The 14,648-nt window shown below is 47.1% G+C and overlaps 1 protein-coding gene across 2 annotated transcripts in view; it reads left to right on the top strand.

The window, feature by feature from the left end:
• The window catches only part of slc9a6a (solute carrier family 9 member A6a), a 103,251-nt gene extending 90,232 nt beyond the window's left edge, over positions 1-13,019 (top strand). The window contains exons 13-16 of one of the 2 annotated variants that reach the window (XM_041196203.1): positions 774-828; positions 1,364-1,443; positions 9,264-9,369; positions 11,892-13,019. In XM_041196203.1, the coding sequence (XP_041052137.1) occupies positions 774-828; positions 1,364-1,443; positions 9,264-9,369; positions 11,892-12,176 (526 nt within the window). In that variant the 3' untranslated portion in view covers positions 12,177-13,019. The remainder of the gene's footprint in view (positions 1-773; positions 829-1,363; positions 1,444-9,263; positions 9,370-11,891) is intronic. The other variant, XM_041196204.1, reaches the window with a different exon arrangement.
• Positions 13,020-14,648: the final 1,629 nt, after the last annotated feature.

Raw genomic sequence — 14,648 nt, 5'->3', positions numbered from 1 at the left:
TGATGCACAGTAACAGCAGTGTGTACCATCTACAAGATGCACTGCAGGAACTCACCACGTCTCCTTAGACTGCACCTTCCAAACCCATGACCACTACCATCTAGAAGGACAAGGGCAGCAGATAGATGGGAACACCACCACCTGAGAGTTCCCCTCCAAGTCACTCACCATCCTGACTTGGAAATATATCGCCGTTCCTTCACTATCACTGGGTCAAGATCCTGGAACTCCCTCCCTAACAGCACTGTGGATGTACCTACACCACAGGGGCTGCAGCGGTTCAAGAAGGCAGCTCACCACCACCTTCTGAAGGGCAATTGGGGATGGGCAATAAATGCTGCCCAGCCACTGAAACTCATCCTGTGAATGAATGAAAAACAAACCTCAACCAGATCAGCTGTGATCTTAATGGCGGAGCAGGCTCAATGGGCTGAATGGCCTACTCCTGTTCCTATGCTCCTCATCCTATTCTCCACTGTAAACCAGTGGTGCAAAGACCAGAACAGTGTCATAGTGATAATTAGATAATCATTTGAAAAATAGGGAACAGCAGAGTGGATTTAGACTGCCTGGGATATTTAAAGGTACAGGGAGTGGGCTATAACTGGTTTGTGAGCCAAGATTGAAGGATGTTAGTAAAGCTGCAGCTGTGCATTATTAAACATCCGTGAGGGATAACAATCTGTCTCACTCTTTTTCTCTCTGTGTGTTTTGTGAAAAATGTTGAGGTTTGTAACATTTGAAGTAAATGTATTTTTGAATCTTGCTTTCAGAGTGGGTGTTGATCCTGACCAAGATCAGTCTGCAAATATTGATCATTCACAACAGGTAAACATGGCTGCTAAAATAATAGCTAATGGATTCTTCAGAATGTTGGAGTTTGAGGAGATCTTGTAGCAGAATTTGTTTTTCACTTAAACCTGTTATAGTTCATGTGAGAAAGAAATAACATTCGAATCATAGGACCATACAGCACAGAAAGAGGCCATTCAGCCCATTGTGCCTCTGCCTGTCTATCCAATCTATCCAATTAGCGTCACTCTCCTGCTCTTTCCCATAGCCCTGGGAATATTCTATGGAAGTATTTTGAAATGTTTCTCAGTCAGCGTAGGAGAATATACCTGACTTCACCTGATTCTGTCTGAGGGAGAAACAAACTTTTAACAAATTTTCCAAGTGAAAATAATGACTGATCGTGTGATGATGTGATCCAATGAGGACACACAAAACCCTTACTGTCTGTCTCAGAATGTTAAGCGTTTTCTCATTGGCTAGTGTCGGGAGGAATGGAAGTGCTAAAGGTTTGTGGGAACGTGTGTGTGTTATTGAGGATTCAAACTCTTCCCCTTTTCTATTGCCTTAGGATGTCCCTGAAGGAGAGCAGAGGAACACAAAAGCCGAGAGTGCCTGGCTTTTCCGGCTGTGGTATACATTCGATCACAAGTATCCTTCACTGTTCTGCGGCTCCAAGTATAACTGTAGCTGTAGTGATGAAGTTTCCATTGTGGGCCTTCCAACAAGATCAGTGAATTGATGGCTCTGCCCAGTGATTATTGTCATATCCGACTGTTCAGCCTGTCACTGTATTCTTTTCACTAGTTTCAACGTTAAATGTTGACTGATTTTTGACTTGGAACACTGTTGCTGGACCCACTGACATCCAGGCCCTCTAAAGCCACCTTCTAAAACATAAGAACATAAAGGAGCTGGAGAAAGGCCCCTTTAAGCTTGCTCCATCATTTTAGTAAGATTATGGCTGATCAACCTCATTTACATCCCCTCAGACTTTCCCCAAAGCCCTCAATTTCACCAATCTCTGTCTTGAACATACTTAATGTCTGGGCTTTCACAAGTTCTGGGGTACAGAATTCCAAAAGTTCACCACCCTGAGAGTGAAGAAACTCCTCCTTGTCTCGGTCCAAAATCACTGACCCATTATTCTGAAACTTTGACCCCGAGTTCTAGACCCTCCAGCCAGGGGGAACTTGCTCTGAGCATCGACCCTGTTAAACCCTCTTCAGAATTCTATACGTTTCAATGAGATCACCTCTCAGTTTTCTAAGCTTCAGAGATTATAGGCACGGACAGGTCTCACATCCCAGACAGCACCCCTGTGAAACCCAGGTACAGCAGGTTAAAGCTTTGTTAAAAGTAACAGGTCAGTTTATAGTTTTCAGTGGACACAGTCTGAACTCTGGTCTAAGTACACTCCCTGGTAAGAACATATCCACAGGCTGATTGCCTCCTAGAACTCTTACTGATTTGATGACAAGTTTTCTATAACCCACTTGACATTAGGTAAGCTGAGGCACCCAGTAAATGGCCAGTTCTGCGGTGGAGGTAATGTTACTAGACCAGGATAAGCTCATTGGTTTATCTGCCTCTCTCCTTCACTGACTGTTGGAGCTAATGCTCCGCCCAATCTTCCCAGCAGCCCTTAAATTGCCAAGTGGGAGTCTTTTCTCCCCTCTCGCTCATTGGATTGGAATGAAAGGCAGGTGAACAAAAGGTTTTGATTGTGTACAGACCAGGAGTTGAGCTATGGTGACTCATGGTTGTAATGTGTTGGACAGTCCAGCAGGGGGAGCTGCAGGGCAGACAATGGGCACATGGCTTCCAACGATCCCACCCCTACACTCATGCCATTGGACTTCTAACATGTCAATCCTCATGGCCCAGAGCCAATTGGAAAGAGATTGGACGTGTTACCTGATTGGCTGTTGGTCAAGCAGTCTTTATCCTATTTCTTGAGTTGTTTTCTGGTTCTCTCTCTGATTTCTCACAATGGGAGATTATTCATTAGTTCCTGACAACTCAAAGAATCTGGGAGTATTGGTAACCCTCAGAGGGAGGCCATTCAGCCCCTCTCAGTCTGTCTGAAATACAAAGAAAGACTCGATAAAGTTGTTTTTTTTATTTGAACAATGCAGATTACAGGGCGGTTGAACAGAAGGTATTCAAAGTTATGAAAGGATGGGACAAGGTAGATGGAAACCAACATTGTGGGTAAAGAAACCAGAGAGACAGATTTTGAACAGAGAATGTGAGAGATATCTTCACAGAGAGAGTCATGAAGCTGTTGGTTAAGATATAATTGGTGTCAACATTCGAATTAGATGAGATCGATGAAAGAAGGAAAGGATGTGGGATAAGGGCAGGTAAATGTAATTAGTATTTGCCCACATGGAGGGTAAATACTGACAGCTCAGTTGGACTGAAGGGTTTGTTTCTGTGTGGACTCAGTGCAGCGTTCTGCTTTGCTGGGCCTAATTGCCTGAGGCAATAGTTATCCCTCAACCAACACTTAAACAGCAGGGATAAAAACAAAAAAACTGCGGATGCTGGAAATCCAAAACAAAAACAGAATTACCTGGAAAAACTCAGCAGGTCTGGCAGCATCGGCGGAGAAGAAAAGAGTTAACGTTTCGAGTCCTCGTGACTCTTCAACAGAACTAAGTAAAAATAGGAGAGGGGTGAAATATAAGCTGGATTAAGGTGGGGGGGGAAGGGGGTGGGGGGGGTGCCTAAACAACTGGTTGGCCAGGCTGTAATGGCGCTGCAGGTAGAAAGTGGACTAATCAATGCTCTTCTGTTGTTTCAGAAGCAGACGGCCCACAACAGTTCTTTGCTTTTATCTCTGTGTTTAATTGACTGCCACTTCTCTTCAAGGAATGTCTACCTTGAAGAAGTTTTGCTCTTCTCTCTGTCAGGATTTTTGAATCTCTCTCTTGCCTTGTTCACCTTCATTGCTTTCCATTTCTCTCCTGGTGTTTGATCTCCACCTATCACTGGCCCTGTATCTAGCTCTTCTTGTCCCAACAACCCCTCCCCCCGAGCCCCCCCCCCCCCCCCCCCCCCCCCCCCCAAAAGCAGCTTATATTTCACCCCTTTCCTCTTTGTACTTAGTTCTGTTGAAGGGTCATGAGGACTCGAAACATCAACTGTGCTCTTCTCCACCGATGCTGCCAGACCTGCTGAGTTTTTCTAGGTATTTTTGTTTCTGTTTTTGTTTTGAATTTCCAGGATCCGCAGTTCTTTGCTTTTATCACTATAGAAAGGTTGTGGACTGGCGGAGGCCCCTCTAGCCTCCTGATCTCAAGGTTTGTGCAAGATGCCCTCGAGCTCAAGAGCCGGCATATCCCATGTGCAACCGGGCGTGGAGAGGCGGGGGTGCCAGATGAAGGTAAGCGTGCAGTGTACAGAGGTGAGAATTTCAGCTTGTGCAACCATTCTAGTGTAGTCTTTTCATTGATGTGAGCCTCGAACCTGGAGTCCCCATTGATCATTGGAAGACGATGGCACCATGATGCAGATCTCCATTGTCTCACCTGGCATGCACAATGACAGTGTGATGACTTTAACTAATGACATGTCCTTCTCCCTTTTACGTTCGCCAGCAGGCATTCAATTTCCAGACCCCGAAGGGCCATCCCTGACACCGGAGGACCACCAGGCGTTATTTACACCTGCATCACACCCGCTCTCTGAAGCAGGCACCAGCGCAGATACCAGCACCTCATTGGCATTAGAATGGTGGCTAGTATCTCGGTGCACATTGGTGAGGGCACTTCACAATCGCTTGAAGTGCAGGCGGAGGCAGAGAGTGCCCAGCGCGATGGCAGTCCGAGGACTGCTGGGAACCAGGACGATGCTCAGTCGAAGGCTGATGATGAGTTTATGGAGTCGTCCATTAGGCGCCAGATGCTGGATGTCCAGTGAGATGTGCGGGAGGATCTGGCGGAGATCCATGAGGGTCTGTGTGCCGTGGTCACCGTGATGGAAGGGTCCATGCAGAGAATGAGCACTGCGTTGACCCTCATGGCCGAACGCACTGCCTCCTCTATTGAGAGAGCGGCAACCCTCATGGAGAGGCAGCTCCAGGGAATCAGGGGTTCCTGGGGTTGCTCTCGAACCTGCAAGTTCTCACACAGGCACTGACCTCAGGTGATCAGTGTCAGTGTGGGAGATGGATGAGGCACCCAGTATCCCAGCTAGGTGCCTGTTTGTCAATGGTGAGCAGGGAGCTCCATAGCGACCTCACGATGGTGCACGAGCTGCCTGTTGTTTCTGCGGGTTCCTGTCAGAGTGCTCCAAATGACAGCATCAGCTCCTCCACCCCTCTGCCAGTGACCGCGGCATCTGATGAGGCTGCAGCGACTGGGGAGATGCCAGACGTGGCACTGGCCACTCCCTCCCAGGCAGAGCCAGCACAGGCTCCACTGGCCAGAGGATGGCCGCCAAGGTCATGAAGACCAACAAGACAGCAGAGAGAGCAGGCTGTCTCCAATGCAAGTGCCAGCGAGGGGGGAGCACTAAGACGTAGCACTCGCAAACGTAAGTCAAAGGCACCATGAGCACAAGAGCGACTGGTCATGGGTGATTTTATGTTTACTTTATCTATACTGGTCTGGGAATGAAGACCAGAGAAGTTTATGTGAATAGTTTGGAAGTGCCAAAATGAGATAAATATTGTTTTTCTCACCATGGCCTGAGTGTGCTTCACCTTTTTATTTCATTGGTGCACGGAATGCCAGTAAGTAATGATGGACGTACGTTGCTCTGAACTTTATTGCACAGGTGCTGAGTGTTCTTTGTGTTCAAATGAAAGGGCCCTTTCAGACATATGGGATGGTGGCGGCCACCCTGGCATGCGTTTGAAAATTATCTTTCGTAGCCTAGCTGAAGGGGCGCTGGATCAAGGCGCCCCTGCTTCCCTGGAGGTTACCAAGGTCTGGCTCCATGGCCTCAGCGTTCTCCTCTTCGGACTCACTACTGGACTCATCATCTGTGGCCTGTGGAGCTGCATCAAGATCCTCTTCCTCCAGTGGGTTCCCCCTTGCCAGTGCCAGATTGTGGAGAGCGCAGCCTGCAACCACTGTCAGTGACACCCGCTCTGGGGGGTTTGTAGTTCTCCACCTGAATGGTCCAGGCATCGGAAGCAAATCTTGAGAAGACCTATGGTTCTTCCTATCAATGCCCTTGTGGTGCCCTGGCTCATATTGTAAAGCTTCTCTGACTCTGTTCTTGGATGGCGGAGAGATGTTATGAGCCACCTCTTCAACAGATAGCCCTTGTCACCCAGCAGCCATCCATCCAGCCGGGCTGGAGTACTGAAGAGCCCAGGTACCTGGGAGTGTCTGAGGATGTAGGCGTTGTGGGAGCTGCCTGGGTACCTTGCACAGACTTGTAGAATCAGCATCCTGTGATCACACACTATCTGCACGTGCATGGAGTGGAAGCCCTTCCTGTTGATGAAGGCACCGGGCTCACCTGCTGGCGCCTTGATGGCCACATGTGTACAGTCTATAGCACCCTGGACACGGGGGAAGCCAACAATGGCCGAGAAGCCTCTGGCTCACTGTGTCTGACTTGCCTCATCTATTTGAAAATGAATAAATGTCATTACCCACTTGAACAGATCTTCTGTCACCAGCTTGAAGCAACTGTGGACAACTGATTGGGAGACTCCACACAGATCCCCCACTGAGCCCTGGAAAGAGCCGGAGGCATAGGAGTTGAGGGTCACTGTGACCTTCAGAGCCGCTGGCATGGGGTGTCCACCCACACAGTCGGAGCTGATCTCAGGCTCAATCATCTGACAAATGGAGGTCATTGTCTCCCTGGAGAGGTGGAGCCTCCTTCGGCACTGCACCTCAGACATATTGAGGTAGCTGCATCGCTGCCTGTAAACCCTGGCAGGATAGTGGCATCTTCTGTGGCTCCTTCCGCCTTGGACTACCTGCTGGTCCTGCCCCCCTTGCACCTGCGCCTCTCCCCCAACAGGCCCCCCCCCACCGGAAGATGCCTAGGGACACCCGGCCTCCTCTCCCTTCTGCCCCTCTTTTCCTCCTCAGAGGAGGTGCCACCAGCTGAGACCACAATCTCCAGGGTAAGGGAAGGCTGTCTGATAACAGGAAGGGTCCACATGGTCTGAATCCTCCGGGGGCTTGCAGACAGCAATAGGTCCAGAAATGAAGCCTGGAAATACTCAGAATGAAGCCCCTCACAGAGATGCAGCTGCCAAGTACCAATGAGCAACCAGCAGCAAACTATCTACCAAACTCCTCGCTGCTCACTCTGGCAATGCTGCTGACCCTTTATATCACGCCTGTGGGTGAGGTTATGGAAAGTGTTGTCTGGCCGACCGCCCATTTTGCTGTGTGACGAGCGCAAAATCGCACGGGCAGTGGAAAAATCATAGTCAATGGACTGTTTATGGCCTTAAGTAGCCTGTTAATTAATGGCAGGTACGTCATATGGATGATATTTCATACAGAGAAGTGTGAAGTGATACATTTTGGTAGGAAGAACATGGAGAGACAATATAAAATAAAAGATACAATTCCAAAGGGGGTGCAGGAGCAGAGGGACCTGGGCGTATGTGTGCATAAATCACTGAAGGTGACAGGACAGTGTTCTGATCACAGTCGGTGTTAATCGCTGTGCAAACCAAATCCCTGAGGGAAACCTGACTCACGGGCCACACCCTTTTTTATGTATTCTGAAAACAAGAAGATGATGTACTGATCTCAACGGTAAGAGGTCCAGTAATATTTTGGGATTTTAAATATTAAAAGTAGAAGTTTTATTAACAAGAATAAAAGCAAACTTAAGCACACAAGATATCAGTTACACAATTAAGGTTAGTCTTACAAAACATTCCCCCCAAAAAACTCTCTACTTGCCCACAAGTAAACAGCTTCTGGGCAACACTCCCTTTGAGATGTTTAACCATGAAATGCAGTAACATCACATGAGGCATATCACATGACCTCTACCCACTACCTGCGATGGAATCCACTTCAGAATAAAACTGTTGCAGCCCAAGACTTTTCTGGCTTGACTGAATGGCTGGTTCAAAGGGCGTCCTCTCCCAGCCCAGAGCTCCATCTATCTCAACAGCTCAAACAGCTCCAGCTATCTCTGTAGCTCCAGCTTAACAGCTACTGCAGCTATCCCCACTAGCTGTAATGTACCTTTTTATTCTTTTCATCTCTGGTTCCATTGTTCTCACACCTCCTTGAAACTCAAATCCTTCCAAATATAAAATCTTTTCTCTATCTTGTCTTTGCTTTTGGGTCAATAAAATATAATTTCCCAGTACCATTTGCCTATGGAACTCCTGCAAAATGCAAACATATATCTTGATGCCTCTGACTACCCTTTGATATTCAAACAAACTCTCAACTTATTTAAAAATGCAAATATCAGATCTAACCTATTCACTTGGACCTCAAATTTAACACCTCTATCCTTTTCATGTTTCCAAACCCCCAAACAACCTGACTCCTGTCAAACTCTTACCCAGCTTAATGAAATCACACACACACACCCAGCCACCTTTACAGAATAACACAATATTCCCCAAAATATATAAGAACTAACATCCATTCTCACAACAGGTTGAGAGAGCGATTAATAAAGCATACAGCACCCTTGGCTTTATTAATAGGGGCATAGAGTACAAGAACAAGGAGGTTATGTTTAAACCTGTATAAAACACTGGTTCAGCCTCAACTGGAGTATTGTGTCCATTTCTGGGCCCTGCACTTTAGGAAGGATGTGAAGGCATTGGACAGAGTATAGAAAAGATTCAGAGGATGGTTCAGAATGAAGAACTTCAGTTACATAGATTTGAGAAGTTGGGACTGTTCTCCTTCGAGAAGAGAAGGTTGATAGAGGTGTTCAAAATCATGAGAGGTCTGGATGGAATAGATGGGGAGAAACTGTTCCTAATGGTGGAAGGACCAAGAACCAGAGGGTACACATTTAAAGTGATTGGCAAAAGAAGCAGTGGAGACACGAGGAAAAACCTTTTTATGCAACGAGTGGTTGGGGTCTGGAATGTGTTGCCTGAGAGTGAAGTGGAGGCAGGTTCCATTTGAGACATTTAGAAAGGAATTGGATTAATATCTGCAGAGAGAAATTGTGCAGGGTTACGGAGAGAGGCTAGGAGTTTCTCTTGCTGGGAGTCTGCACAGACATCACAGGCTGAATGGCCTCTCCCTGTGCTGTAACTATTCTCTGATTCCATTTAACCCAATTCCCTTTTTGAAAGTTATTGAATTTATTTGCGCTGCCCTTTCAGGGAGTGAAATCCAGATCTCAGCAACTCACTTTTTATAAGAAATATTCCTCATCTCTCCTCTGATGTGGGGAAGCCTGAGGTTTCAGTCACTAAAACAGTTTCTGATTTCTCACTCTGCAGTTTTCTCTGCCTCCAGCCAGTGTGTGAAACTGTTTTCCTTCACCGAGTTAACCAGTTATTTGAAGCCGATTTTAACACACAGCGGCCCTCCTCTCAGCGCCACGTTACCTGGGTGTTGTGGACCAATCGCTAGGTTCCTGACCAGCCCATTGGCTTATGAGGTGAGAAGACCATAAACCTTATCTACAAACCTCTCCGGTCGCGTTGGCTGGAAGTTTTGGGCAGCTGCACTGAGCTCCAGTTTGTGTCTTGCTGTGCTCACTATGAGAATCTCTATGAACCATACAAAACCACACTGACCGTCCTTAATTAATCCCTGCCTCTCCAAGTGTAGATTAATTCTGTCCCTCAGAATTGCTTCCAATAGTTTCCCCACCACTGAGGTTAGACTGACTGACCTGTAGTTCCCTGGTTTATCCCTTCGTCCCTCTTTGAATAACGCTACCACATTGGCTGCCCTCCAGTCCTCTGGCACCTCTCCTGTGGCCAGAGAGGTACTGAAAATTATTGCCAGCGCCCCTGCTATCTCCTCCCTTGCCTCACTCAACAGCCTGGGATACATTTCATCCGGGCCTGGAGATTTATCTACTTTTAAGCCTGCCAGACCACTTAGAACCTCAAGATAAAAACAAAAAAACTGCGGATGCCGGAAATCCAAAACAAAAACAGAATTACCTGGAAAAATTCAGCAGGTCTGGCAGCATCGGCGGAGAAGAAAAGAGTTGACATTTCGAGTCCTCATGACCCTTAGACATTAGAACCTCCTCCCTTTCTATGCTAATTTCTTTAATTATGTCACAGTCCTTCTGCCTGATTTCCATACCTTCATTGTTCTTCTCACTTGTGAACACCGACACAAAACATTCATTCAGAACTCTACCTACGTCTTCCGGCTCCATACACAAATTGGTCCTTAATGGGCCAACTCTTTCCCTAGTTATCCTCTTATTCTTCATGTACTTGTAAAATAACTTTGGATTTTCCTTTATTTTACCTGCCAATGTTTTTTCATGCCCCCTTTTTGCTCTCCTAATTTCCTTTTTAAGTTCCCCCCTAAATATTCTACACTCCTCTAGGGCTTCCACTGTTTTGAACCCTTGGTATCTGCTATAAGCCTCCCTTTTTCTCTTTATCCAATTCTGCATGTCCTTTGGCATCCAGGGTTCCCTGGATTTGTTGGTCCCACCCTTTATCTTTACTGTATTATGTTGGCCCTGTAATCTCCCTATTTTCTTCTTGAATGAGTCCCACTGCTCTGACACAGATTTACCTAAAAGTAGCTACCCCCAGTCCACTCTGGCCAAATCATATCTGATCTTATTAAAATTGGCCTTCCCCCAATTTAGAACTCAGATTTCTGGCCCATCCTTGTCCTTTTCCATAACAACCTTGAATCTAACGGAGTTATGATCACCATCTGCAAAATGTTCCCCCACTGATACCTCTACCACTTGCCCAGCTTCATTCCCTAAAATTAAGTCCAGGACCACTCCCTCTCTTGTCGAACCTTCTATGTACTAGCTTAAAAAGCTCTGCTGGATGCATTTTAAGAATTCTGCTCCCTTTAAACCTATCACACTATGACTAACCCAGTTAATGTTGGGGAAGTTGAAATCCCCCAATATTACTACCCTATTATTTTTACACTGTCTGAAATTTGCCTACATATGTGCTCTTCTATTTCTCTCTGACTGTTTGGGGGCCTATAGTACACTCCCAGCAATGTGATTGCTCCTTTTTTGTTTTTCAGTTCTATCCATATGGCTTCATTTGAGGAGCCTTCTAAACTGTCATCCCTCCTTACTGCTGTAATTGATTCCTTGATCAATATTGCGTTACCTCCTCCTCTTTTACCTCCTTCCCTGTCTCACCTGAAGACCCTATATCCTGGAATATTGAGCTGCCAATCCTGCCCCTTTTTCAACCATGTCTCTGTGACAGCAATGACATCATACTTCCATGTGTTAATTTGTGCCCTCAACTCATCTGCCTTATGCATCAGACTCCTTGCATTAAAATAAATACCATCCCACCTTGCCAAACCCCCTTGTGCCTTAACTGGCCTATAATTCTATGCCTTCCAGACTCACTTGCTCTCTCTTCTAATTTTGGCTGTGCATCTCCCCCTGCTGAACCTCCTCTCAGGATCCCACCCCCCTGCCAAGTTAGTTTAAACCCTCCCCAACAGCATTAGCAAACCTCCCCGCAAGGATGTCAGTCCCATTCCGGTTCAGGTGCAACCCGTCTGTCTTGTACAGGTCCCACCGTCCCCAGAAACGGTCCCAATGTTGCAGATATATTGTGTATTTACGTGTGTGTACATTTTGTATATTTTTGTAGTGTGTGTGTATATTGTATATTTATGCATCTGTTTGTGTGTGTTTTGTATATTTACATATGTGTGTATTTTGTATATTTACGTGTGTGTATATTTTGTATATTTATGCTTCTGTGTGTATGTTTTGTATATTTATGTGCATGTATATTTTGCATATTTAACGTGTGTGTGTATATGTACATTTATGTGTGTGTGTATATTTATGCATCTGTGTGTGTATGTTTTGTATATTTACATGCATGTATATTTTGTATGTTGACGTGTGTGTATATTTTGTGCATTTACGTGTGTGTGTATATTTTGTTTATTTATGTTGGTCGTGTTGGACTAATTGTTTCTCCTCAGAACCAGGAGCAGCTGAAGGATGATGATTCTGACTTGATTCTGAATGATGGGGACATCAGTTTGACATATGGAGACTCCACCCTAACCACTGCTGACTCCAGCAACACTAGCACCTCTGATCACAGGAACCTCATTCATAACCTGGAAGATGCCCATGAACAGGAGCTGGCTTTGGGAGAGCATGAGCTGGTAATTCGAGGGACCAGGCTGGTCCTCCCAGTGGGCAACACCGAACCTGCCCTTAACCTAAAGCTGACCGAGAATTCTGGACCTCACCTGATGTGAGCTGTCCAGTCAGAGGCTTTGTTCATCCTCTTTGCACCTACTCCTGGACCCTGCAGCTTGGTAATGACGTTGCATGTCAAGAGTTGGATATGTTGCTATTTAATCTACTTTGAGCCAGAGTGTTTGAAGGATTAAATGTTAATCAAAGGGGGAGCAGAGAGACAGGAGGATGTATTTATAAATATGAATGGATTGTATTTATGACAAACTATGTCTCCATTTAGCTCCTTTTCTTTTTAAACAGTCTGCCCTCCTAACAACACATCATATTAACAAGGATGGATCCGGTAACTTGTTGACTAGTTGATGACTTTGAAATAGTTTGAATTTTATTGCACAGCTCGGTTAGAAAGAAATAGTTTGTTTGGTTAACACTGAGGGCCTCTGGCAGCCTGCTCAATCACATCGAATTAAACCTGGATCACTCTGGAGATCCTATCATGTTGAGTGTGTCAGAATCAGTGTTTCATTCTGCTCCATGTCCAGTCTGGTTTTATAATCAGTCAAACCTTTCCAGATGGAAGAGATATTTTTGTTGCTTTGATGCTGTTCTGATTGTTACATTGGTGCCGATTATTTACTTGATGCCAGTTCCCATCTAAGGTTTTGCTGTTGACTGGCAGATTGTGTGTTTTAATTTCAGTGGGGCAGGAGTGGATGATATTTGCATTTGATTGAAGGATTCGTACAGTCACTCTCTAATCATTCCCATTGCTGGCACTCAGACTCTGGGGCTTTTTATTATTTATTTACGGGATGTGGGAGTCATTGGCTGGGCCCAGCATTTATTGCCCATCCCTAATTGCCCCTTGAGAAGGTGGTGGTGAGCTGCCTTCTTGAACCGCTGCAGTCCATGTGGTGTAGGTACACCCACAGTGCTGTTAGGGGAGGGAGTTCCGGGACTTTGACCCAGCGACAGTGAAGGAACGGCGATATATTTCCAAGTCAGGATGGTGAGTATCTTGGAGGGGAACTTCCAGGGGGTGCTATTCCCATCTACCTGCTGCCCTTGTCCTTCTAGATGATAGTGGTTGTGGATTTGGAAGGTGCTCTCTACAGAGCCTTGGTGAATTCCTGCAGTGCATCTTGTAGATGGTACACACTGCTGCTACTGTTCGTCGGTGGTGGAGGGAGTGAATGTTTGTGGATGTGGTGCCAATCAAGCAGACTGCTTTGTCCTGGACGGTGTCAAGCTTCTTGAGTGTTGTGGGAGCTGCACTCATCCAGGCAAGTGGAGAATATTCCATCACACTCCTGACTTGTGCCTTGTAGATGGTGGACAGGCTTTGGGGAATCAAGAGATGAGTTACTACTCACAGGATTCCTAGCCACTGACCTGCTCTTGTAGCCACAGTATTTATATGGTTAGTCCAGTTCAGTTTCTGATCAATGGTAACCCCCAGGATATTGATAGTGGGGGATTCAGTGATGGTAATGCCATTGAACATCAAGGGGCGATGGTTAGATTCTGTCTTGTTGGAGATGGTCATTGTCTGACACTTGTGTGGTCTGAGGTGAAAAGATTGGAAATGTATCTTACAGTTGCAACAGGAAATAGTTTGATGATATTGGGAAGATGATTCCGTCCATCCCCAGTAACTCCCGAACTCTGAGATTAGTCACAATGGACAGTTCAGTACACTCCACACTGTCGCACTGTCGCACTCCGCACTGTCGCACTGCACACTCACGTACTGCGCACTGTCGCACTCCTCACTGTCGCACTGCACACTCACGTACTGCGCACTGTCGCACTCCGCACTGTCGCTGTCTCACTCCACACTGTCGCACTCCCACTCCACGCTGTCGCACTGCGCACTGTCGCACTGCGCGCTGTCGCACTGCGCGCTGTCGCACTGCGCGCTGTCGCACTCTGCGCTGTCGCAATCTGCGCTGTCGCACTCCGCGCTGTCGCACTCCGCACTCCGCGCTGTCGCACTGCACGCTGTCGCACTCTGCACTGTACATTGTCTCACTCCGCACTGTCGCACCCTGCACTCCACGCTGTCTCACTCCGCACTGTACGCTGTCTCACTCCGCACTGTCTCACTCCGCACTGTCGCACTGCACACTGTCGCACTGCACACTGTCGCACTGCACACTGTCGCACTGCACACTGTCGCACTGCACACTGTCGCACTGCACACTGTCGCACTCGCAGTCTGCACTGTCGCACTGCCGCACTGTCGCAGCCCGCACTGTCGCAGCCCGCACTGTCGCAGCCCGCACTGTCGCAGCCCGCACTGTCGCAGCCCGCACTGTCGCACTCCGCACTGTCGCACTGCACACTCACGTACTGCACACTGTCGCACTCCGCACTGTCGCTGTCTCACTCCACACTGTCGCACTCCCACTCCACGCTGTCGCACTGCGCGCTGTCGCACTCTGCGCTGTCGCACTCTGCGCTGTCGCACTCTGCGCTGTCGCACTCTGCGCTGTCGCAATCTGCGCTGTCGCACTCCGCGCTGTCGC

Source organism: Carcharodon carcharias, chromosome 9 (assembly GCF_017639515.1).
Source record: "Carcharodon carcharias isolate sCarCar2 chromosome 9, sCarCar2.pri, whole genome shotgun sequence".
In the NCBI taxonomy this organism is placed as follows: Eukaryota; Metazoa; Chordata; class Chondrichthyes; order Lamniformes; family Lamnidae; genus Carcharodon; species Carcharodon carcharias.
Note: the sequence above shows the minus strand (reverse complement) of the source record. Positions and strands in the feature narration are given on the sequence as shown.